Source organism: Somniosus microcephalus, chromosome 6 (assembly GCF_052327205.1).
Source record: "Somniosus microcephalus isolate GS21.2 chromosome 6, FLI_Smic_1.0, whole genome shotgun sequence".
In the NCBI taxonomy this organism is placed as follows: Eukaryota; Metazoa; Chordata; class Chondrichthyes; order Squaliformes; family Somniosidae; genus Somniosus; species Somniosus microcephalus.
This window is the reverse complement of record NC_140992.1, coordinates 117146569-117173804: the sequence shown is the minus strand read 5'-3', so window position 1 is coordinate 117173804 and position 27236 is coordinate 117146569. Positions and strand designations below refer to the sequence as shown.

Sequence of the window (27236 nt, the reverse complement as noted above, 5' to 3'; positions counted from 1 at the left end):
CATCCCTAACACTGAGATTATCCACAGTCACCCCTAACACTGAGATTATCCACAGTCACCCCTAACACTGAGATTATCCACAGTCACCCCAGCCCATGAGAATACCCACAGTCACCCCTAACACTGAGAATACCCACAGTCACCCCTAACACTGAGATTATCCACAGTCACCCCTAACACTGCGATTATCCACAGTCACCCCTAACAGTGAGATTATCCACTGTCACCCCTAACACTGAGATCATCCACAGTCACCCCTAACACTGAGATTATCCACAGTCACCCCTAACACTGAGATTATCCACAGTCACCCCTAACACTGAGATTATCCACAGTCACCCCTAACACTGAGATTATCCACAGTCACCCCTAACACTGAGATTATTCACAGTCATCCCTAACACTGAGATTATCCACAGTCACCCCTAACACTGAGATTATCCACAGTCACCCCTAACACTGAGATTATCCACAGTCACCCCAGCCCATGAGAATACCCACAGTCACCCCTAACACTGAGAATACCCACAGTCACCCCTAACACTGAGATTATCCACAGTCACCCCTAACACTGCGATTATCCACAGTCACCCCTAACACTGAGATTATCCACTGTCACCCCTAACACTGAGATTATCCACAGTCACCCCTAACACTGAGATTATCCACAGTCACCCCTAACACTGAGATTATCCACAGTCACCCCTAACACTGAGATTATCCACAGTCACCCCTAACACTGAGATTATCCACTGTCACCCCTAACACTGAGATTATCCACAGTCACCCCTAACACTGAGATTATCCACAGTCACCCCTAACACTGAGATTATACACAGTCACCCCTAACACTGACATTATCCACAGCCACCCCTAACACTCAGATTATCCACAGTCACCCCAGCCCATGAGAATACCCACAGTCACCCCTAACACTGAGAATATCCACAGTCACCCCGAACACTGAGATTATCCACAGTCACCCCTAACACTGACATTATCCACAGCCACCCCTCACACTGAGATTATCCACAGTCACCCCAGCCCATGAGAATACCCACAGTCACCCCTAACACTGAGAATATCCACAGTCACCCCGAACACTGAGATTATCCACAGTCACCCCTAACACTGAGATTATCCACTGTCACCCCTAACACTGAGATTATCCACAGTCACCCCTAACACTGAGATTATCCACAGTCACCCGTAACACTGAGATTATCCACAGTCACCCCTAACACTGAGATTATCCACAGTCACCCCTAACCCTGAGATTATCCAGTCACCCCTAACACTGAGATTATCCACAGTGACCCCTAACACTGAGATTATCCACAGTCACCCCAACACTGAGATTATCCACAGTCACCCCTAACACTGAGATTATCCACAGTCACCCCAGCCCATGAGAATACCCACAGTCACCCCTAACACTGAGAATACCCACAGTCACCCCTAACACTGAGATTATCCACAGTCACCCCTAACACTGAGATTATCCACAGTCACCCCTAACACTGAGATTATCCACAGTCACCCCTAACACTGAGATTATCCACAGTCTCCCCTAACACTGAGATTATCCACAGTCACCCCTAACACTGACATTATCCACAGTCACCCCAGCCCATGAGAATACCCACAGTCACCCCTAACACTGAGAATACCCACAGTCACCCCTAACACTGAGATTATCCACAGTCACCCCTAACACTGAGATTATCCACAGTCACCCCTAACACTGAGATTATCCACAGTCACCCCTAACACTGAGATTATCCACAGTCACCCCTAACACTGAGATTATCCACAGTCACCCCTAACACTGAGATTATCCACAGTCACCCCTAACACTGAGTTTATCCACAGTCACACCTAAAACTGAGATTATCCACAGTCACCCCAACACTGAGATTATCCACAGCCACCCCTAACACTGAGATTATCCACAGTCACGCCTAACACTGAGATTATCCTCAGTCACCCCTAACACTGAGATTATCCACAGTCGCCCCTAACACTGAGATTATACACAGTCACCCCGAACACTGAGATTATCCACAGTCACCCCGAACACTGAGATTATCCACAGCCACCCCTAACACTGAGATTATACACAGTCACCCCGAACACTGAGATTATCCACAGTCACCCCTAACACTGAGATTATCCACAGTCGCCCCTAACACTGAGATTATACACAGTCACCCCGAACACTGAGATTATCCACAGCCACCCCTAACACTGAGATTATCCACAGTCACCCCTAACACTGAGATTATCCTCAGTCACCCCTAACACTGAGATTATCCACAGTCACCCCTAACACTGAGATTATCCACAGTCACCCCTAACACTGAGATTATCCACAGTCACCCCTAACACTGAGATTATACACAGTCACCCCGAACACTGAGATTATCCACAGTCGCCCCAACACTGAGATTATCCACAGTCGCCCCTAACACTGAGATTATCCACAGTCACCCCTAACACTGAGATTATCCACAGTCACCCCAGCCCATGAGAATACCCACAGTCACCCCTAACACTGAGATTATCCACAGTCACCCCTAACAGTGAGATTATCCACAGTCACCCCTAACACTGAGATTATCCACAGTCACCCCTAACACTGAGATTATCCACAGTCACCCCTAACACTGAGATTATCCACAGTCACCCCTAACACTGAGATTATCCACAGTCACCCCTAAAACTGAGATTATCCACAGTCACCCCAGCCCATGAGAATACCCACAGTCACCCCTAACACTGAGAATACCCACAATCACCCCTAACACTGAGAATACACAGAGCAACGTCTAATGCTGAGAATCCATGGTGTGTAGAAGGAGATTAAATATTTGAGATAGAATCCATGATAGCATAGATTGTGCATGGTGTGTGGTGGGAGGAGATTAACTAGTTGAGATAGAATCCAGGATAGCATAGATTGTACATGGGGTGTGGGAGGAGATTAAATAGTTGAGATAGAATCCAGAATAGCATAGATTGTACATGGTGTGTGGGAGGAGATTAAATAGTTGAGATAGAATCCAGGATAGCATAGATTGTGCATGGTGTGTGGGAGGAGATTAAATAGTTGAGATAGAATCCAGGATAGCATAGATTGTACATGGTGTGTGGGAGGAGATTAAATAGTTGAGATAGAATCCAGGATAGCATAGATTGTGCATGGTGTGTGGGAGGAGATTAAATAGTTGAGATAGAATCCAGGATAGCATAGATTGTACATGGTGTGTGGGAGGAGATTAAATAGTTGAGATAGAATCCAGGATAGCATAGATTGTACATGGTGTGTGGGAGGAGATTAAATAGTTGAGATAGAATCCAGGATAGCATAGATTGTGCATGGTGTGTGGGAGGAGATTAAATAGTTGAGATAGAATCCAGGATAGCATAGATTGTACATGGTGTGTGGGAGGAGATTAAATAGTTGAGATAGAATCCAGGATAGCATAGATTGTACATGGTGTGTGGGAGGAGATTAAATAGTTGAGATAGAATCCAGGATAGCATAGATTGTACATGGGGCAAGAGAAGAGTCAGTTTGTTGCGTGAAATGACATCTTATTGTTCTATTTTGGCTTATGTTTCTAAACCTATTCACTATTCAGCACTTCAGGAAGACATAGACTGGTTAGCAGAATGGCAAACAAGTGGCAGATGCTATTTAATGTGGAGAGGTGTGAGGTATTACATCTTGGGTGGAAATACAAGGTGTTAAGAGCATAGACTCAATAGGAAGAGGCTGAAGGGCATGGATAAATAGAGAGACCTAGGGGTTTAAATTCATAATTCCCAAAAGTGCAAATACAGTTAGGTAAATCCATAAAAAAGGCCAACAGCATTTTCGGTTTTATAAATAGGGACATTGCATACACGAATATAGAAGGCATGATAACTTTATAGAAAACACTGGTTAGGCTGCAGTTGAAGTATTGTGTGAGGTTTTGAGCTTCTCATTAAAGAGAGAACATTAAAGCCATAGAGAGCATACATTGTTGATTCACCAGGATGGCAAACTAGAGTTCTGAGGAGAGATGAGATTCTAGGATTATTTCCACTGCAGCAGAGAAGGCTAAGGGGAGACTTAATAGAGGTTTTTAAACCAATGAAGAGTGTGAATAGGGAAAGACTATTTCCTCTGGTTCAGGAGTCAGTGATGAGAGGTCATAAGAACATACGAATTAGGAGCAGGAGTCGGCCCCTCGAGCCTGCTCCACCACACGGCCCCTCGAGCCTGCTCCGCCACACGGCCCCTCGAGCCTGCTCCGCCACATGGCCTCTCGGGCCTGCTCCGCCACACGGCCCCTCGAGCCTGCTCCGCCACTCAGCCCCTTGAGCCTGCTCCGCCACATGGCCCCTCGAGCCTGCTCTGCCACACGGCCCCTCGAGCCTGCTCTGCCACGCGGCCCCTCGAGCCTGCTGCGCCACACAGCCCCTCGAGCCTGCTCTGCCACACGGCCCCTTGAGCCTGCTCTGCCACACGGCCCCTCGAGCCTGCTCCGCCATTCAATAAGGTCATGGCTGATCTTCGACCTCAACTCCACTTTCCCGCCCGATCCCCATATCCCTTTTTAAATGTTCACTGAGAGTGAGGAGAGAAATTGGAAGAAATTTCTTTATGTATAGGGTTGTTAGAGCAGGGAATGTTTTGCTGCAGTGCATGGTTGAGACAGAGATCATTGGGCAATAACGGGCAAATTGGATAAATATTTGAAGCAGGGTAGAGTAGTGCAGTGGGGTTAGTTTTGGATTGCTCCAGCAAAGAGTGCAGACACGATGGGCCAAATGGCCTCCTTGATTGTTATAAGCTTCTGTGGTTTGATTAGCACTGCCGTGAATGTCCGTGAGCAGCCCCTGTCGGAGTGATGTAGGGGCATTGATGTGATGTTACTCTGTGATCCTCTGTTTTTAGTTTCAGTCGGATTGTTGTACAGCCGGAATGTCTCGCTCTGGCACATCGCAGGAGGAGCTGCGGATTGTTGAGGGACAGGGTCAGTCGAGCGATTCAGGCCCTTCAGCCGACGAGGTCAACAACAACACCTGTGCAGGTATGCTCCACCCCATTAAAACCCATGGTGCTGCATGTTTCACCCAGTTTGAATCGTGGTTTTAAAGGGTTTTCTGTGACACGAATACCTGTGCTTCAGAGGTCAGGAGCTAATTGAAGAAGAAGATGTTTTCTAGGAACATCTAAACGAGAGAGCTGGAAGGTCCCGGTGTCGATGCCTGGCTTGTGCCGAGATTACTGAAATCAGCTGAGATGGTAGGGCAGAAAAATCAGATTCAGCATCCCGGGGATGGAAAAATCAGTCTTGTGATCCCACTCCCATTTCTATCCCTTGAGGGTAATTTTGACTTTAGGTGATAGTGTGAAATGATATTGATTCAGCCGCCCATTATATATCTCTCCCGATTTGCCCCAATTTCAGTAAACTCAGTACAAACCAGGTGTTGAACCAGGGCTCTTCCAGCTCTCTTGTTTAGAAGTTCCTGGTAAATCAATTAGCTCATGAGCTCTAAAGCACAGGTATTCATATCCCAGGGGGGAGATGAGGAGAATTCTTTTTACACAGCAAGCTGTTATGATCTGGAATGAACTGCCTGAAAGGGTGGTGGAACCAGATTCAGTAGTAACTTTCAAAAGGGAATTGGGTATATACTTCAAAAGGAAACAAATACAGGACTATAGGGAAAGAGCAGGGGAGTGGGACTAATTGGATAGCTCTTACAAAAAGCCAGCACGGGCACGATGGGCCAAATGGCCTGCTTCTGTGCTGCCAGATTCTGTGATACCCTCCTTAATTCCTGCTGGAAGGTGTGTGCCTGAACAACAGGTAAGGGAAGGATCAGGATTAGCAGTGATGTCCACCATGGACCCACACTCTCCATCCAGGCTGAGGCGTCGAGTTGGCTGCATTCTGAAAGGGCTGCCTGGAAGCATGGAACTGTATCCCAGCAAAGGTCAGTGCCTTTGCTGGAAGATGGCAGAAGGGAGGTGTAGCTTGTCATGAGGGAAAGCTCAAGAGGTGCAGCGTTGTGTGGCATTGGCTGACAGAAAGCTAACAAATGTCCATGGTAAGGGAGTGGTTGAGATCTGGGACCGATCTGGAATCATCCCAAATTGGATGTTCTCATGGTTTTGGATGAATTCCAGCCAGAGTTAGCACGCTGCTTCATGAGAGCACGTGGAATGTGATGTCTGCAGTGCGATGATGCTTTCAGAGCCTGTTTGTAAATGGATAATATACATTGAAGTAGGCATTACCGGGAAATATTCCGGTACATGGGCACAGCCTGTGAGTTCCCGCAATGCGCCAGTGGTGAGCGAGGTTCCCCGCCGCAAACACACGCTCTGAAAATCACTCTCTATGGGGTTTGCTTTGAATAGAATTGAGCAAAGAATCCAGGTCCTGGTTATGGATTCAAGAAGGGTGTTCTCATTGCAGATGCAGATTCATCTAACTCTGCTATTCAGCTGGAACAGTGGCAGGGAGAATCAGGACAATTTCCCAATGACAAGAAAACTGACTGTAAAGACCGGTTTTAACTCTGGTCGGGAATCAGTGGTCAAAGCAGGCGGAGAGCTGTACGTGTCCCCGCCACCCCCGCAAAAGTGTGAGGTCTGGGAGATCTTATCTCCCAATACTGACTCCCACCCAAAGCCAGTGGGCGGGAATCAAAGTTTATCGGGGGGCCAGGCCACCGCCGGGGACCCACGGAAACTGTCTCTGCTGAGCTAAATAAGGAATTGGAGGGAGGGAATCAGGAAAGTCCGCAAACACTGGAGACGGCGGGAAACCCAGGGTATGCTTGTGGGATCAGGAGGAACGCCCCTGCTCCTCCCAGCCCACAAAGAACACTTAAAAACAAAATCTGAATGACACTTAGCTGGGCCCCTTGTGGCCAGGATCCTGGCTGCTGCAAGCTTTTGCAACTGGGTTTCAGGTGGTGCGGGCCTTAGTCAGACCCGTGGTTAAAATGGCGTGCACATCCCGATGACTGCCATTTAAATTAGGCCTCTGCTCTTCTGAGGCGGGAGGCCTTCCCGTGCCTGATTTCAGCCTCATTAAAATGGCGAGAGGCGGGTGCCCCCCCCATCTTAACCACCACCCCCCAACCACCCACCAACTTAAACCTGCCTCCACCATTCCTGCAAGCGAGGTGGGGATAAAATATCCCATTAAATGTTTGTGGGTTTGTTTGCACTTCGCAGCCACCCAGGAGGAGCTCGAAAGTCCAGTGAAGTCACCGGTAGACACACAGATGGATGGAATCGTAGAACACCTCAGGATCGGCAGCAACTTCACTTTCAGAGTGACAGTCCTTCAAGCCTCGAGTATCTCAGCTGAATATGCCGATATCTTCTGTCAGTTCAAGTAAGTCACCCATTACCATGGTATATCCATGCTATATAGACCCATTGCTATGCCAGTGGAAGCCATAATGTATCTGTGCTATAAAGAGCCACTGTCACACCAGTGGAGGCCATGCTTTATCCACCAGTGTCATGCCAGTGGGGTCTGTGATATATCCATGATATTTGGACCCAGTACCATGACTATATAATATTTGTGTTATATAGACTCATTGCCGTACCTATAGCGGCTATGCTGTATCCGTGTTATATATACCCATTACTGTAGCTTTGGAGGCCATGTTATATCCACTCATTACCACACCTGAGGAGGCTTGTTATATCCTTGCTGTATAGACCCATTGCCACAACTGTGGAGGCTGTGCTATATCTCTGGCTTCTAAATGCTCTTGGTCAAGTCAGACATAACATAAGGTTGATCTTTAAAAGGGTCAGACTGCTGGGATTACTGCAGTGCTCTGTGGGTAAGGGTTGGGCAGCTGTCCTGCTCTGGCATGCTGGGATTGCCGTAATGCACTGTGGGAACGACTGTATCCAGTAGAGCAGCTTTACATCATCTCCATTCCAGTTTCCTCACACTCCAGCCCGTGAAGCTCCGAGTGATCTGATGTTTCTGTTCAAAACTGATGACATAAATCAAAGGAACCTCTGACCAGGAAAGTTCAATTATGATCTTATTTCTTTTTCTCTTTTACAGTTTCATCCATCGCCAAGAAGAAGCCTTTTCTACAGAGCCGCTGAAAAACACAGGCCGAGGCCCCCCACTTGGCTTTTACCATGTACAGAATGTGAGTCTCCTGATTGAAGATATAACCGTGATTATATAGGACCAGATAGAATGCCCAGACTCACTACTGACTGTACCAAAGAGCTTTTGAAAGGTTTTCAGTTTGTGTTCGAGTGTCTTGTGTCGTACTGTTGGTGATCGTGCTTGTCTCGGAGTCTGTTGTTGGCAGATAAGTGACTGTGTCATGTGATTAAGCTGTACGCTTTTAATTCCCATTTAAAAGCAGTGAGATTCATGGCAGCAATGCTATTCTCTGCCCCTCGCGTGCAGAGGGAGAGCAGATGTCCTGCCCTCTGCCCTCTCCAGCAGGTGATGGATGAGTCTGGAATAGGGAAGAGCAGGAGTATGGAAATACATGGTTTCTCAAAATGTAGTTCTATGTTCCTTGACGCCTATAGATTCATAGAATGGTACAGCATAGAAGGAGGCCATTCGGCCCATTGTGTATGTGCCGGCTCTTTGGTAAAACTATCCAGTTAGTCCCATTCTTTCCCATAGCCCTGTATTTTTTTTCCTTTCAAGTATTTATCCAATTCCCTTTTGAAAGTTACTATTGCATCTGCTTCCACCGCCCTTTCAGGCAGTGCATTCCAGATCACAACAACTCGCTGTGTTAAAAAAAATTGTTTTCTCATATTGCCTCTGGTTCTTTTGCCAATCATCTTAAATCTGCGTCCTCTGGTTATCGAGCCTTCTGCCACTGGAAAGAGTTTCTCCTTATTTACTCTAACAAAACCATTCATGATTTTGAACACCTCTATCGAATCTCCTCAACCCCAATTTTTCTAGTCCCTCATCCCTGGTACCATTCTAGTAAATCTCTTCTGCACCCTCTCTAAGGTCTTGACATCCTTCATAATGTGTGGTACCCAGAATTGGACACAATACTCCAGCTGAGGCCTAACCAATGTTTTGTAAATGTTTAGCATAACTTCCTTGCTTTTGTACTCTATTCCTCTATTAATAAAACCAAGGATCCCATATGCTTTTTAACAGCCTTCTCAACTTATCCTGCCACCTTCAAAGATTTTTGTATATGCACCCCAGGTTTCTCTGTTCCTGAGCCCCCTGTAAAATTGTATCATTTCATTTATATTGCTTCTCCTCATTCTTCCTACCAAAATGTATTACTTCACACTTCTCTGCATTAAAGTTCATCTGCCATGTGTCTGCCCATTTCACCAGTCTGTTTGCTACACTTCCGAGTTTTGTGTCATCTGCAAACTTTGAAATGATGCCCTATATACCCAAGTCCAGGCCATTAATATATGTCAAAAATAGCAGTGGTCCTAATGCTGACCCAATAGGAACACCACTGTAAACTTCCCTCCAGTCTGTAAAACAACCGTTCACCACTACTCTCTGCTCTCTGTCCCTTAACCAATTTCATATCCACATTGCCACTGTCCATTTAATCCTTTGGGCTTTAATTTTGCTAACAAGCCTAGTATGTGGTACTTTGTCAAACGCCTTTTGAAAGTTCATATACACAACATCAACTACACTACCCTCATCAGCCCTCCCTGTTACTTCATCCAAGAACTCAATCAAGATAGTCAAAAATGATTTGCTTTTAACAAATCCGTGCTGCCTTTCATTTATCAGCCCATACTTTTCCAAATGCCAATTAATTTTGTCCCAGATTATTGTCTCTAAACGTTTCTCCGCCACCGATGTTAGGCTGACTGGCCTGTAGTTGCCGGGTTTATCCCTCCCTATTTTTAAACAGGGATGTAACATTTGCAATGCTCCAATCCTCTGACACCACCCCCATATCTAAGGAGGATTGGAAGATTGTGGCCAGAGCCTCTGCAATTTCCACCCTTACTTCCCTCAGTAACCTAGGATGCATCCCATCCCGACTGGGTGACTTTTCTACTTTGAGGACTGCCAACCTTTTAAGTACACCCTCTTTATCTATTTTTATCCTATCTGATATCGCTAATACCTTCTCCTTTACTGTGACATTGGCAGCATCCTCTTTAGTGAAAACAGATGCAAAGTACAGGAAACTCTCGTTTAAGCGGCACCTAAATATCCGGAATTCTCTATTAACCGGCAGAATTCTCGCTCCGAAAACAACACCTCAATAACCGGCAGTATTGCCGAGTCCGAGTCCGAGTTTCCCGCGGTGGCCGAGTTAGTCAGTGGGGGTAGTTCTCCAAACTGCCACTACTCAGCTTCTTGGCGCTGTCGGGAGTCGGAACACCTCAAAACCCCTGTAACAGGAGTCTGATCTCCCGCGCTGCCGGTAGTCTCTTCTGATCCGCCATTTTACAGGAGTACTGTGTGTCTCCCACGCTGCTGGTAGTCATTGCATTGCATTCTGGAAATCCCAAAAGTTGGTCCAAGCAAAAGGAAGAGAGTGGTGTTAACTTTAAAACAGGAAATCGACATATGCCAACGACTAGAAAGGGGAGAGAAGCGTATCAACATTATGAATGAATTCAAAATCAGTTCGTCAACAACCTACGACATCAAATCGCAGAAGGATAAGCTGCTCAAGTTTTATTCAAGCTCAGAGACATTTAAGGGTGTAGAGAAATGGCGTACGCTTCGTAAGCCTAAGCTTGAAGAGCTGGATATCGTGCTTTATGAGTGGTTTTCTCTTAAGTGTTCAGAGGGTGTTCCGATTTCCGGACCCATGCTAATCGAAAAAGCAAAGGATTTCTACGCAAAGATGGAGCTCACTGTCAAGTGTGCTTTCTCCGAGGGATGGCTAACGTGCTTCAAGGTACGGCACGGGATACGACGACTCGATATTTCCGGGGAGAAGAAATCAGCTGATCCCGACGCCGCAGAAGAATACTGCGATTATTTCAATCGGATTGTGCAGCAACATGATTTGTCGCCAGCACAGCTATACAATGCCGATGAAACTGGCTTATTTTGGAGATTTTTACCAGAATCAACGCTTGCTGGGGTTAGTGAGGCTAATGCTTCAGGTTACAAGAAAAATAAAGATCGTGTAACCGTGCTAACATGTGCGAACACTGCTGGATCACACCGGGTTAAACTTCTTGTCATTGGGAAGTATAAAAATCCCCGTGCATTTAAAAATGTGAGGCACTTACCTGTTGAGTACAAAGCTCAAAGAAATGCTTGGATGGATAAGGAAATCTTTTCGAATTGGTTCCATCATATTTTTGTTCCATCTGTGAGGGAACATTTCCGTAGAATAGGGAAACCTGAAGATAGCAAATGCATTTTATTGCTTGATAATTGTAGAGCCCATCCGCATGAATCTGAGTTGGTTTCGGGAAATATTTTCACCATTTATTTGCCACCAAATGTAACTTCTCTCATACAACCCATGGACCAGGGCGTTATCCAAAATCTCAAGTGTCATTACAAGAAAGACTTCCTACGTAAACTGATAAGCCAAGATGACAATATTCACGCATTTCAGAAGGAATACAATCTTAAAGATGCCATCTTTAATGCTGCATGTTCCTGGAACTTGGTGAAAGGTCACACTTTGAGACAAGCCTGGCGCAAATTGTGGCCTTCTGTAATGTTTGCTGAAGGTTCTTCGTCAGAGGAGGAATTTCATGGGTTCAATGTTTGTCCCAAGAGGAGTACAATAATGGAAATGGCTGGCATGGTGAAAAATGTAGGCCCAGCAAACCCTCTACGTCACCTCAGTGAAAGTGATATTGAGCAGTGGGTTGATGCAGATAGAGAAGTTGCTGTTGTGCATATGCTAAGTGATGATGAAATAATGGAGAATGTTATGAATCCAAAGAAAGAAAAGGAAAGTGAGATGGAAAGTGAAGAGGATGAGATTTCTGAAGAGAAGAAGATTTCTTGGGCTAAAGCTGCAGAAGATTTTGCTTCATTCCGCAAATTTGCTGAAAGACATCCTTGCTATTCTGCCCAAGAAGTTATGCACCTCCATATTCTGCATTCCACCTTTCTACAAAAAAGGCAAGAGTCCACTAAGCAAGCAGACATCCGGGACATGTTTAGGAAAGCTCCCAAAAGAGTTGAAGCAGTGGAAGTGCCTGAAGAATCTGTTGAAGTGCATGATCCTGATGACCCAGCTGACATGGATATTCCTGATGAACCAGTTGACTTGGAATAAGTGTACAGTCAACCACAGTACTTTATACTGTACTGTACAGTCATTTATAAGTTTTGTTTTACTGTTAAGTAATTCAAGAGTTATGGATTACCCTCAACTGGCAGTACTGTACTTAATCAAGCATCTTCCATCATCCATTTAACACAACATTCTATAGGTGAGTACCCAATTACTGTATACTGCACATTTCTTGATTTTTTTTAATTTTTCTTTGTTAAAAATAGCCTCGGTAGATAACCCTCTCCGTCATCCGGAAATTTTGATAAACCGGCAACACGCCGGTCCCGTCGGTGCCGGATAAAAGAGAGTTTCCTGTACTCATTTAGTACTTAGGCATGCCCTCTGCCTCCACAAGAATCTTTCCTTTTTGATCACTAATCCGCCCCACCCTCCGTTTGACTACTCTTACTATTTATATGACAGGAAAAGACTTTTAGGTTCCCTTTTATGTTAGCCACTAATCTATTCCCATACTCTCTCTTTGCCCCTCTTATTCCGTTTTTGCACTTTTTATAACTTCTTCTTTAACTTGGGCCTAAGTTAGGCTTTAAAAATGTAGGGCCTAAGTTAGGCTGTATAAAGAAAAGAGATAACTTATTTTTGCCGTGTTATTTTCAGTTAGTTTATATTTCCTATGTTTTGGAAGCCAGAGCCCCACAGTGGCACCGATGGTAAATGTAATATCTGGTGTGTTACAGCTTAGGACAGACTGTGCTGAGTTAGCTGACCTCAGCTTGCGTGGACAGTTAGGGTGCTATAATTGGCCTGGGTGCCCCTGAGTTGTGAAGGGAAAATCAGCCGGGTACCTTGCTTTTGATCGCTACAACAATAGCAGCTTGCATTTACATAGCGTCTTTTGGCATAGTAAAATTTCACAGAGATGATAAAAGATGCTGAGTAGCAGTGGGAGAAGAGTTGAGGCAAGTGACTGAAGGCATGGTCAAAGTGATAGGTTTTAGGAGGCTGTCAAAGAAGAGGAGAGAGGTAGCATGGGGAAGGGATTTAGGGAGAAAGTTCCAGAAGATAGAACCAGAACATCTGAAGGCCCTGGTACTGACAGTGCAGCAGAAGGAAAGGGGATGCAAATGAAGCCAGAATTGGAGGGTGTGCACTCCCAGGAGGCGATCAGGGAGTAAGCCAACAGGACCAACTCAGCTTGCATTGGCCAAGAGCAGTGGCTGGATTCCTTGCTCACCTTCCCAGGCAAACCAGATTCCTCCAGCTGTGAAATATGTGCTGCTCCAGTGTTCTACAGCCTTGACCGCAACCCATGTCTACCAATGTGCCCTCCCACAAGTATTGTCTAATTAATGTCTACAGCAGTCCGGAAAATTGTGTCTTTTTTAACTCCTGAAAACTCAATTAAAAACGGTTGTATACACTGAAGACTACTTTTCTTTACAGATTGCAGTGGAAGTGACCAAATCCTTCATAGAGTATATCAAGACCCAACCCATTGTCTTCGAGGTATTTGGACACTATCAGCAGCACCCATTCCCACCGCTCTGTAAGGACCTCATCAGGTAGGTATTCCCAATATATCTCATTGTCTTCAGCAGCAATACTCCTTTATTCTGTTTCAACCTCAAAGTTTGTGCCTCACTCTTCACAGTGTTCAGAGCCATGAGAGGTTCTGCACCAGACTTTAATCCCTTTGTATTGTAGTGGGTGAAGAGGAACTGAGATAAGGCAAACTCCTGGTGGTTTTAATATAACACCCGCAACAAGGGTATTACATGCAAACCAAGTAAAGAGCACAAAATCTCATTGGGGCTGAGGGTCATGGCACCCCCATGTCTGCACCATCTAATGCCAGGATATGAGTTGGCACCCAGAATCTGCCACAGTGAACTTCCTGTTCCTGCTGCTTAACAGAAGCCATACATTGGCCCACAAGTTGGGGTCAGCAGAAAGAAAGTCACCTCAGGATAAATTCCTCACATCTTGTCAGGTGGACAGCTCAAGGGAGGGGGATGGGGATTTGATGTGGTGCACAGGGATGAGGTCACCCCCCACCCCACCTGTGCTCTCATTCAGGGAAGAATGGGCTAAAAATTCGGTATCGCCGCGCCAGGTCTTTAGTGCCCGAAATTTTGCGCTCGCACGGATTCCCGTAGCGCCCGCCTGAAATTCAGTTGCGCCGCCCCAAGACGGAGGCGGGCGCTATTGCAGGGTTTGGCCACCTCGTTTGGGGCGATGAAAGTCAGTTTCAGGCGTCCGTGCGGCAGGCTGGGGTACTGCAGGCCTCCTCCTTCTCTTAAGGAGGAGCTGCCTGCAGCCGTGAGATCGCCGCTGGATTCCCCTGGCAAATGAGCCCGGCACCACGGAGAAGTGCCGGGCTCGCGGGAGTCAGACACCAATGCCGCGGGGGGGTGGTGCAGGAGTCCGGGGAGGGAGGTGCGGCCGCCGGGAAAGCGGCCGGCCGCCCCTCCACCTTTATGCGCCGGCCTCTCGGAGCTGCAAGGCACCGTTTTTCAAACGCTGTTTGCGGCCGCTACGGGCGAGGCGGCCGCAACTGAATTTGGCCATCGGCACGGAATAGCATTGGAACCGGGGCGCTGCGCACACCGATGACGTCATCGGTGCTGGCGCAGCGCTACCGGCTAACGCCGATGTTAGGGACCAACTGAATTTCGGGCGCTAAAAAACTTCCGGCGCAAACCACTCTATAGCCAATAAGTGGGCGCAAACGCGACTGAATTTCTAGGCCAATGTGTTTTGCAAAGAAAAATTGAGGGAGGAAATTAAATCGAATATGGTGGGAAAATTAATTGTAGCGTACCACAACATGGTTGGTGCAGTTATTCCACACATGGATGCCTCCTGACCTCAGGCAACCATGTTGTTGATTTGAGGCCAACCACTTCCTGATAGGGAAAGACAAACAAACCCAGCTGGGATTCACCCTGGGCCACTCATGCACACCTACCAGTGGCTCCCTCAAACGGCGATGGTCTCCAGCCCATCCTGAGATGAAGATGGGCCTTTGGAGAGAGGAAATTCCAGACAGGAAGGCTGTTCTCTTCCTTTTTTCACTGTCCATCGATCAGCTATTGCCATTTCTGGCATTCTAGTCCTGCCTTTTAACTGCTGGGATGATGTGATAGCCCCATCTCCAAATAGCATTGCGTGGCTGCAGAACAGAGAAGGAAAGGCTTGGACCCTGGCACCGGGGATGGCTGACTAGACGGCAGTCCGTGAGCAAAGGCAGAGAGATGCAGGGAGTGGCAGATATATGGTGAGACCGGTTTCTTGTGTATCCTAAAGCTTGGAGAGGGAGGAAAGGTGTATCCCGGCCTCTGAAAGCTTTGTCCTGTATCAGGTACTGGAAGGCAGGTGACAGCAGTTCAGTTGATACACCTCCACTTCTCTGATATCTCTCATTCCCAGTGAAGTAGCAGCTTTACATTTGCTCAATGCCAGGCCCCGTACCTCACAACTAAAATGGGAACCTCAGTGTGAGAGAGATCTGGAGAATGAATCTCCCATTTATGGTACCGTGTGCTGATAAAGCCTCAGTCATGTATTTTTGAATAAAAGTCCTTTTCCATAACGTATTCTAAGTGGAATTCACCTGCTCTTTCTCTTTCTGCTCTTAGCCCCCTGAGGCCGTCTCGCCGACAGTTCCCTCGAGTGATGCCCTTGTCTAAACCAGGTGAGAAGATTACAATTGTTTAAGGCTTTTTTCCCCCTCTTAGTGACATAGAGGGGGAGAAATTGGATGGGAAAACAGGCACAAAAAGTACCATTTTCGGTGTGCAACGTCCCGCACCCGATCTGTGCCAGCGTTACATGTGCCGCCATGTTGGTAAAGGCAGCATTTCAGGCATCCCGGGCGGCCACCTAAAACAGGCATTATGCCCCTTACATATGTAAATGAGGGGCCTAATACCTGTTTTCGGACCCCTCGCTGAAACTGGTTGGCGATCAGCTGGAGCAGGTGCCAGGCCTGCTCCGCTTAGGATTCTTCAACAGCTGGCAACAAAATGTAAGTTTAAAAAAAAAAAATCAGTAATCATTGCCCTGGAGCCAGGAGGAACAGGAGTTCGCTCCCCCAACTCCGCAGCACTCGTGATCAGCCCCCCCCCCCCATTGCCTCGCCACCCCTCCTGGGACTTACCTTCAGGCCGCTGCTGGTGAGGCAAGCCGCCCGACATTCAACTTTGGAAAAGGGACGAGCTGCCTGTGGAGGGGCTGCAGGCACTGCCAACTCGCCCAAATTAAGCAAATGAGGTCCCGCAGGCCAATCTCGGGCAGGCCTCGGGCCTCCCAGTTGGGACGCACGTTGTTGGCGTGTCGCTGGTATGGACAAGAAAACTTATCACAACCAATTTCCACCTCTGAAGCCTTATTAAAATGATTCATGGACCTTGCGTAATGACTCAGTGGGTAACTGCGGTGTTGCGTTGTACAGACCAGGAAGGTCCCAGGTCCAATCTCTGATCTTTGCTAATTTAGCTCTCAGCTCACAGATTAGCCAGTTAGCTGAGGCTATCTGAGGGCAACTGATGCCAGTGCCATTGAACCAGAGCAAGAGCAGAGCACCTTCAGGACGGGAAGGGAAAACATGGGAGCAAGCGTGTGGGGGAGGTTTCTTGTTTAGCATAAGTTAATTTAATTAACTTAGAGGTTGAGTTTCTGAATGCCAGGAATCTCAGCAACGGGCAAACATTTTCTTTATAATATCAAAGAGAGGCATAGCACGTTTCAGATGCTATCAAGGCTACCCCCTCCCTACCCCACCCCCAGCCTCCCTACATTACACTAATAATTACCTTTATTCCCAGCCTCCCTACAGTATCCTCATAGTGATCGTCACCCTCAGCCTCTCTCCATTACCCTGGTACCAACCTATAACCTCAGCCTCTCTCCATGACTTGGCATCATCAGCCTTTAACCTCAGCCTCTCTACATTACCCTGGTGCCAACCTTTAACCTCAGCCTCTCTCCATTTCCCTCATACCAACCTTTAACCTCAGCCTCTCTATATTGCCCTGGTATCAATGTTTAACATCAGCCTCTCTCCATTACCCTGGTACCAACCTTGAACCTCAGCCTCTCTCCATTACCCTGATACCAACCTTGAACCTCAGCCTCGCTCCATGACCTGGCATCATCAGCCTTTAACCTCAGCCTCTCTCCATTACCCTGATACCAACCTTGAACCTCAGCCTCGCTCCATGACTTGGCATCATCAGCCTTTAACCTCAGCCTCTCTACATTACCCTGGTGCCAACCTTTAACCTCAGCCTCTCTCCATTACCCTGATACCAACCTTGAACCTCAGCCTCTCTCCATGACCTGGCATCATCAGCCTTTAACCTCAGCCTCTCTCCATTACCCTGGTACCAACCTTGAACCTCAGTCTCTCTCCATGACCTGGCATCATCAGCCTTTAACCTCAGCCTCTCTCCATTACCCTGGTATCAATGTTTAACATCAGCCTCTCTCCATTACCCTGGTATCAACCTTGAACCTCAGCCTCTCTCCATTACCCTGGTACCAACCTATAACCTCAGCCTCTCTCCATTACCCTGATACCAACCTTGAACCTCAGCCTCTCTCCATTACCCTGATACCAACCTTGAACCTCAGCCTCTCTCCATTACCCTGGTACCAACCTATAACCTCAGCCTCTCTCCATTACCCTGATACCAACCTTGAACCTCAGCCTCTCTCCATTACCCTGATACCAACCTATAACCTCAGCCTCTCTCCATTACCCTGGTACCAACCTTGAACCTCAGCCTCTCTCCATTACCCTGATACCAACCTTGAACCTCAGCCTCTCTCCATTACCCTGGTACCAACCTTGAACCTCAGCCTCTCTCCATTACCTTGGTATCAACGTTTAACCTCAGCCTCGCTCCATTACCTTGGTATCAATGTTTAACCTCAGCCTCTCTACTTTACACTAACCATGACCTTCAACCTCCGTATGCCTAAATTAGTCTGACACTAACTTTTAACCTCAGCTCCCCTGATGATCACTGTTCCATTCCTTCTCCATGTCTGCCTCACCTTTAGGATGCCCATTCAAAAAACAATTAAAAAGTGTGTTTATGAAACAAAAGTTTTTTTCCAATTAAGGTAATTTTGTTATGACTGAGTTCACACACCTGCTCAGTAATAGTAGAATAAAGAACAGACATTAGGCCCCTTACACGCAGGGTACGTGCTGATTTTTGCTTACACTGGCCTGACAGATACATACATTCAGGGTCCTTTTCAGCATATAGTTCTCAACACTTGGTAGGCTTACTATTTGGCAGGGCCCTTTATTCTCACAGGGCTCAGATCACATTGGGTAGAAGTGAAGAGTAGATTGGGCACCAGGTTGTTACCTGAGGTGAAATAAAGAGTTTTGTGGGGGTCACAGAGATGTGTCTAATCCGAGCCAAGCCATTCCTCTAGCTGTGGGAGTTTGGAGTGTGTGAGGGATAGGAAGGAGGCCCACAGCTCCAGATGTTTTGTAGGTACAGTCAGTGTATCACTTTCTGATCATAGATATCTCATAGAATCATAGAGCACAGAAGGAGACCATTCGGCCCATCGTGACTGTGCTGCCTCTTTGAAAGAGCTACCCAATTAGTCCCAGCTCCCTGCTCTTTCCCCATAGCCCTGCAATTTCTTTCCGTTTCAAGTATATATCCCTTTTGAAAGTTACTATTGAATCTGCTTCCACCACCCTTTCAGGCAGTGAATTCCAGATCATAACTCGCTGCATAAAAAAATATTGTCCTCATCTCCCCTTTGGTTCTTTTACCAATTATCTTAAATCTGTGGCCTCTGGTTACCAACAATCCTGCCAGTGGAAAATTGATCCATATGTTGCTGGGGACAGGTGGAGGAACATTGGATTGTGCCAGAGCTGAGGGGAACTATCATCCTGTATGGCGCAAAGCTGAGTGGGCTTGTGAATGGCTGGAGGTTCCTTTTCTTTTGTGGTGGGACAGGTCCAGGTACTCGCAGCTTAATATTTTATCATTTCAATTTGTTGTACATGTTTCTCAACACTGCTCATTAGTTAACCTGTTGTCCTCTCATTGTCAGAACTCATGTAATTATACCATTTCTGTTGTTTTCTGTTCCTCATCACGCACCTCGCAGAGAATGAGAAAGCACTTGTTTTGATTAAGCACCTGATGCCTGATGGGTTGAACCTCCCATTCCTGGACTCCCTGTCCATGCACGCTGTGTCTGCCGCTAGTGTCGCTGCTTCCTATCTTTCTGAGGAGGAGGTTTATGCCCCCTTGCCCCTTCCCAGCTCCCCTGGTTGTGCTGTCAGGAAAGCCCAGCTACATGGTTCGTAGTTCAGGAATCTGATGGAAAGTCTTTTTGATTGGATACTTCACCGCTTACAACTCCCCAAATCATTGGTTAATTCATCTCCCAATCTCCCATACAATTGGATACTTCGACCCCCTATACAATTGGGTATTTCACCTCCAAAGCTCCCCATACGTTTGGTTAATTAATCTCCCAATCCTCATACATTCGATACTTCACTCCCACAGTTCCTGATTCAATTGGGTAATTAATTTCCCAATCCCTGTATAATTGGATACTTCACCCTCCGCTGCACTCCAGATATGATTGAGTAAGTTACCTCACTCGTTTCTTTTATGATTGGAAAACTTACCTCTCAATCCCAAAATACACTTAGGCCATTTTCCTTCCCACTCACCATACGATTTAGCAGTTCACAATGGCACTGTGTGACTGTGTGATGGGACTCTGAAACTACCATGGTTTTTCCCGGTAGGTTACATCTTTTTCCATCCCCTTTTTCCTCTTTTTTCTTTGTTTTTGGGGTATGCTGATAGAACCTCAATCACTCAATTACTGTGTCCTTCCTGATGCAGAGATGTATTGCCAGACCCCAGATGTTGGACTGAGTAATCATCACCGTGTCTCCTTGTTTCTCCTGGTATGACGTACCCAATTCAAAGCCACTTTCCATGGGATACAGTTGTGTGTCATTATTCAGCCCTGTGCCCTTGTGTCTTGACTCAGCAGCATAAACAACAGTGGACAAGAGTGTGCAGTATTTCACTAAATTGAAGATAGGCCGAACTGACAATATGATATGACACTAATGCCAATGTTACAGAATCTGATTCCATTCATTTATATTTTAAAGTTGAAAAGCCTTGGTGGAGAACCGAGGCCTAAAGTGCAGGGGACCACCAAGGTTGGAAACAGAAGAGCAAAAATGAATTGGTGATGAGGCGATGTCAGGCTTGGTTTTCAAAGTCCACAGACTGTAGAAGGAGGGGAGGACTGGGGTAGGTATTCCCAACTGGAGTGCCAGGCCTAAGTGATAGCTAGCTGACACCAAATTCACAATTGATCTGTTTTATAACCAATCTCATTTTGTAAGACAGTGCACACTTGGTCCATTACTGTTATTCAATCACACCTCGACAGTTGTTACTTTGTTTAATTTTTTTAAGGTTTGTTTTAATTCATATTTGAAATGAGAGAGGCCCAAACCCTGGCCTAGTGCTCCACCCTGACATCACTCCATACTTATCATCAAAGTTTCCTCAGGCCATTTAAGAGCTGCCAGTCAAATGGTTCGGGTGTCCATCACCAACCCATCAACTCTTAGGTGTGATTGAATCTTCCATTGAGTGGGATTGTAGGTGTCTTCACACTACTACGGAAATACTGCGGTTGAAACTGACAGTTAAACAAACGTGGTTTAATGTACTGAAACAGTTACAAACAAAAGAACGCAGGAGAAACTCCACACAGGTCTGTACACTAGCTGGATCCACGAGGAGTGACAGAATCGCCCTACCCCCCTGACGTCATGACGTCATCACGTTTCCCGCCATTGGGAACGTCACGTGACCCGCGTGATGACGTCATCGCGTCAGATCGCGATTTTATCGATCCCGCGCTGTTTGAACAGAGCAAACACTTAAAAGGTAACAACTATGGTTAAAGACAATTATAAACGTTACTGCAAGAGTCTCTTGATGGCTTTGCCACAGGATCATCTTAAAAGAGGAAGGTCCTTTTAGAAGGGAACTTAAAACTGCAGTGGCTTATCAAAAAGAATTCAGCTTTGGAATACAATCTCACCCAGACTGGAACGTATCTTACGTGTGTATCTAGGCTGACTTTTGCTTTTTGCTCTGCTTGCTGTGATTGTCATGGTCAAAGAGCATAGGTCAAAACTCAGTTATGTAAGGTACACATTCCCTGAGCTTTGATTCCCATGGAGAAAAAAGTTAAATGCTTTTTAATACAGGGTAACTGTTTCAGTAGGACCCGGAGGTAGGGGGAGGGTGAAGCCGCAGCAGACTCTACCACTACAAGAAGGCATTTAATTTAATCAGTGGCAACTGACTAACATTTTACTAATTCAACACTTTCTTAAATATATGGAGCAGTGAACTGCTCAGATTTGGTATCCCCCTTTAAGGGCTAGGTTGGGCGTTTTTAAATCACACAATTTTAGAGGCACCTTCAGTACGTTTATTATTAATCAGTTAGTCTTGTCTTATGTGAAGAAATTAAAACAAACTGTCAAAAATGCTCCAGATGTTCAATAGAGGTAATTAATAAAAAATCTTGCATTTAGAAAGGCAGAATAAATCTGAATTTACCTTAGTGGGTGAGATTGCTGTTAGTGCAGTGTGCTCTGTATCTTTACTCTTAACTCCACTCTGCATGTTTGCTGTGTTTTCTTGCCTTTTTAATTTTACGTAAGAAATTGAGTTTTTTGTTTGTGTGTCAGCCGCGATTGTTGTGGCAGAATTGTGAGAGGCAAGTTCACCTTCCAGCCTGCATCTCTGTCAGCCCCTGTGCGTCTAATCGTTAAACTGCCAGAAGCCCAGGGAAATGCTTGTCTCCCTTGGCCGGCCAATTACTTACATTTCCAGCACAAACACTAAAATTAGCGCTAGTAAAACTGCTCAGATGCCAGGAATGGCTTTATTACTGGAATTTAGCACCAATAGCCTAAATTAAACATCTAAACACGATTTTATATATAAAAAACCCACTTTCATTCTACTTCCATTTTCATCCACACTTGCTCTCATTGACCTCTTTTATTTTTTTACTTTACTGTTTATGTTTTCTGTTTACCTTCTGACCCTTTTGTAACTTTAAAAGTTGTTTACTTTTTCCTCCTGTCTCTCATTTCCCATTTTGGAGCCACTTCTAAAAGTCTGAATTTTGATTGGCTGAAAGCTAGGTTTCACAGTTGTTTTCCAGCCAATCAATTGGCCTAAATCTTAAGATTGACACGATTGCAGCTCCCCTAATGGAATTATTGGCAAATTCATCATGTGGTGCAACACTAAACCATATGGGCCACAACTGGGCTTGTTGGTACTGTCCTCCACAGTCATGGGATTGAGGGTTTCAGTCACCATGGAACTGTAACCCAGCAAAAGTCAGCACCTCTGGGACAGCAGGGGAGAAAACTGCAAAAAAAAAGATTCATATAGTCACGTCATGGATGCAACTCATAAAAACACGTCAACAGGAAGAGGCTCTGCCAGGCGACTAAACACCATCATGACACAGTGATGGTTCAATATTAACTCAAAGCTTCCAGCATAAGTATGCCCTCTTCTGTCAGGTGTACCCTATTCCTTTAGGTGTGCTCTGTTCTGTCAAGTATGCTGTTTCCTTCAGCTGTGCCCTTGTTCCTTCAGCTGTGCCCTTGTTCCTTCGGGTGTGTCCTGTTCTGTCGGGTGTGCCCTGTTCCGTCGGGTGTGCCCTGTTCCGTCGGGTGTGCCCTGTTCCGTCGGGTGTGCCCAGTTCCGTCGGGTGTGCCCTGTTCCGTCGGGTGTGCCCTGTTCCGTCGGGTGTGCCCTGTTCCGTCGGGTGTGCCCTGTTCCGTCGGGTGTGTCCTGTTCCGTCGGGTGTGCCCTGTTCCATCGGGTGTGCCCTGTTCCGTCGGGTGTGCCCTGTTCCGTCGGGTGTGCCCTGTTCCGTCGGGTGTGCCCTGTTCCGTCTGGTGTGCCCAGTTCCGTCGGGTGTGCCCAGTTCCGTCGGGTGTGCCCAGTTCCGTCGGGTGTGCCCAGTTCCGTCGGGTGTGCCCAGTTCCGTCGGGTGTGCCCTGTTCCGTCGGGTGTGCCCTGTTCCGTCGGGTGTGCCCTGTTCCGTCGGGTGTGCCCTGTTCCGTCGGGTGTGCCCTGTTCCGTCGGGTGTGCCCTGTTCCATCGGGTGTGCCCAGTTCTGTCGGGTGTGCCCTGTTCTGTTGGGTGTGCCCAGTTCTGTCGGGTGTGTCCTGTTCCTTTAGTTGTGTCCTGTTCCTTTAGTTGTGCTCCTTCCTTCAGCTGTGCCCTGTTCTCAGTCACACTTTGAAAAATATTTGCATGATGATAGATTTGTATCCAACACAAACTGGATTTTGAAAATAAAGTTGAGGTTGGTTCATATTTTAGATGCCAGCTTTGCCACTTGACACAGCACCAGGTTTTGGTACAGATAATGCTGGAAGCTGATGGTAGAACCGATTGCAAGTTTTGGATTCACACTCTGGGCTGCTCCCAGTGCCCTGACTAATGGTTTATTGTATTTACAGTACCAGCTACCAAGTTAAACACCATGAGCCGACCCACCGCAGGACAGTGCCAGGGCAAGTATGACCTGCTGGTCTTCTTCGAGATCTGTGAGCTGGAGGCTACTGGAGAGTAAGTACTGTCAGATATTGCAACATAAACCGAAAACCATCAAAGACCAATTCAGACAGTATAATCTACTCATCATTCATGTCTTACAAAGCCACATGTTTCCTTTAATGTGTGTTTGATCTGCTTAAGCATCAGACTAGACAGTACTAGGACTATTGGTACATGAAGTGACCATCTCTCTCTTCCTTTCCCAGGTATATCCCTGCTGTTGTTGACCACAGAGGTGGGATGCCATGTCATGGAACATTCCTATTGCACCAGGTACTGCTGTGTAACCAGCCTCAAATGGGTCGGAACTCTCACATCTCTGCCATTGCCAAAGTCTGAAAAGACTGATTTGCTCTTTCACACGACTCCCCTTCAACAACCCTTAATTCACTATAAAACTCAAGTCCAACTGTTACATGATTTGCCTCTGCCTTACATATTCTCTCAACCACAGCGGTGCTCGACACTCTTGTAAGTGGTCTAAATCTCTTATGTTCAGGAGTGCGTCTGTACTGCTCAGCATCTAATTATACAATAACGTTAGCTGGGAATGTAATATTAGGACTCCCTTGTGATCCGAATTGGATATTGTGTCTTTTGCACAATAATCCTGAAACATGACAACATCCAAGGTTGAATGCTGCTCCTGTATTTTCTAGCTGTTCTAGCTCCACTCACGTTCCTGGGCAGGATATGGGAAAATATGTCAGATAAACAGTCCCTTTCTGATCTTTAGCCTCCAAACTCTCACTCTCTATCCTAACCCGCCATGTCTTTCCTTTATCTATCTTATCAGTCTTACTGTGATCAATGTTCTGAGCCCTCCTCTCTTGTTCCGTCTAAACTCCAAATACATCATCCCGCACACTCATCTTCCCTGCATCCTCACTGCACTGGGGGAGGGCGGGAGGGAAGGGTGCCAGTTAGTTAAGTACATCTAGCTTCTCCTCTACCCTCTCATGAGACAGATCCACATTTGCTTGATCCCTGCTGCTACCTATGACCCCACTGCCAAGTGCAGTATGTTGTGCAGTTATAAAAAAGTGTAAAGTACACTCACAATGTCGATGAACAGTAATGTGGGAGAAATGAAAGGCACAACGGGGATTTGGTCCAGTCATGCATCAGCCTGTGGGTGGACAGTGGGCAATGAGAGCAACAGCATTGTGAATAGTGTGAGAGGAAATTCATTGAACAAATTTGCTTGTGCACTGTAGTAAATGAGAGTGATAGTATTGGGAAGGAGAGCAACACAACTATAAGGACACGGCGATAATCCCATCTGAACAGTAGGAACTGATGAACTTTGGTCGCTTCACAGATACAACTGAGAACCATATTTGCAAGCGTTCTGATCTTAAGGGGACTAAATATTTACAAATTAGAGCCCCCAGCACAGAGCTTTGTCCAATGGGAGCACATATTGCGAATGTAGGTGCTGACTGCCATCTACAAGTTCCTGAAATGCACTCCGGTCCCGCGGATTCATAATCTACCCCAGCATGTTTTAAGGGGAGGGTGTACAGTACAAGCGTTTATCACCACAGTGACATTATAGACATCATAAAAAGTGTAATTGCATCACTTTACGATAGAAACAGCCTTAAGTTGTCCCAACCTTTCAGTGTGAGATTGAATTCTCTTTACACTGATCAGCTCATCACAGATGTAGCGACTGTAGTATCTTGAAGGAGAGAGACTTTATGACACAGTCCCTACAATGACAACTTGAATTTTTATACTGTACCCTACTAATGCAGAGGAATGTCTCGGATCACCTTCCCAGGACTTACAGGGTTTCAGCTTGTCAGAGTATTATTGAAATTAAGTGACATGGTTTTTCTCGGCTTTTGATAGGGAATCCAGAGGCGGATTACGGTTACCATAGTGCATGAGACAGGAAGTGACATACGTTGGAAGGAAGTGCGAGAACTGGTTGTTGGTAAGTACAGTGAAAAGCAACTGATGTCGCTGTTCCTGTTTGTATATCCTGCAGACCCCTGACATAGCAGGAGCCTGTGAAGATCAAGACATTTCATTGGCTATGCAAATCTAAAGAAATAGTCTGAATCCAAAAAACCCTACTAATAACAACAACAACAACAACTTGCATTTATATAGGCCAGGTGACCAAATGTTTGGTCAAAGAGGTAGGTTTTAAGGAGTGCCTTAAAGGAGGAGAGAGAGGTGGAGAGGTGTAGGCAGGCAATTCCAGGGCCTAAGGCCGAGGCGGCTGAAGGCACGGCCACTAAGAAGGAGGGGGATGGTCAAGAGGCCAGAGTTAGAGGAACAGAGTTCCTGGAGGGTTGTAGGGATTGAGAAAGTTACAGAGATAGGGTGGAGCGAGACCATGGAGCGATTTGAACACCAGGATTGGATTATCAAGCCTAGAAATTCCAATTGGGCAGCTGCACCACCGGAAGTATGACAGGGTAGGGCTTCCGCTCACCGGTCTGACCCACCAATGACTCATCACGGTGTCATTTGCTTAAAAGGAATGGGTGCTCACAGCGTTTAAGCTGCTGCCTGGCCATCTGCTCCATGGCGGTACCAGAAATCTGCTGCTCTGTTGAGGGAGTGGTGGGGGGGTGGCCTGGGTAAATATGGCCAAAGATTATTTCACCCAGAGGGTGGTGGGGGTCTGGAACTCACTGCCTGAAAGGGTGGTAGAGGCAGAAACCCTCATCACATTTAAAAAGTACTTGGATATGCACTTGAAGTGCCGTGACGTACAAGGCTACGGACCGAGAGCTGGAAAGTGGGATTAGGCTGGATAGCTCTTTGTTGGCCGGCACAGACATGATGGGCCGAATAGCCTCCTTCTGTGCCGTAAATTTCTATGATTCTATGATCCCTTCATCTACCTTTCTTACAACCACCTGTTCTTAAATGTTGACATGGTCCTTGTTTCAATCACTAACTCTGGTCGTACAATCAACAGCTTCACAAAGCAGAAACTGTACAGTTAAAAATACATTATGCTTGTAGTAAAAGCAGAAAATGCTGGAAACACTCAGCAGGTCAGGCAGCCTCTGTAGAGAAATAAAGAGAGTTAATATTTAAGGTCGATGACCTTTCGTCAGAACTGGAAGATGAACAGCTTTTAACCAATTACACAGCCAGGAAAAGGGGAAGGGGGGAGCAGGAAAGGAACAATGGTCTTGCAATCCTGATTCCTTAACCTTGGAGTATAGGTCGGATCAGTAAGATCGGTTTATCAGGAACTCTCAAGAACATTAAGGACTACCTTAATATGAAACACATGAAGACATTGCAACCCATTACCCACCACTTCCTGAGTTC

General features: G+C 46.3%; 1 protein-coding gene across 10 annotated transcripts in view; it reads left to right on the top strand.

Annotated features, from left to right (window-relative positions):
- kif1aa (kinesin family member 1Aa) overlaps nt 1-27236 on the top strand; it is a 599030-nt gene that overhangs the window by 479322 nt on the left and 92472 nt on the right. For all 10 annotated transcript variants that reach the window (XM_085990737.1, XM_085990745.1, XM_085990743.1 and 7 more), the window contains 8 exons: nt 4949-5084; nt 7250-7412; nt 8109-8199; nt 13687-13805; nt 15882-15937; nt 23837-23945; nt 24140-24206; nt 25791-25875. In XM_085990737.1, the coding sequence (XP_085846863.1) occupies nt 4949-5084; nt 7250-7412; nt 8109-8199; nt 13687-13805; nt 15882-15937; nt 23837-23945; nt 24140-24206; nt 25791-25875 (826 nt within the window). The remainder of the gene's footprint in view (nt 1-4948; nt 5085-7249; nt 7413-8108; nt 8200-13686; nt 13806-15881; nt 15938-23836; nt 23946-24139; nt 24207-25790; nt 25876-27236) is intronic.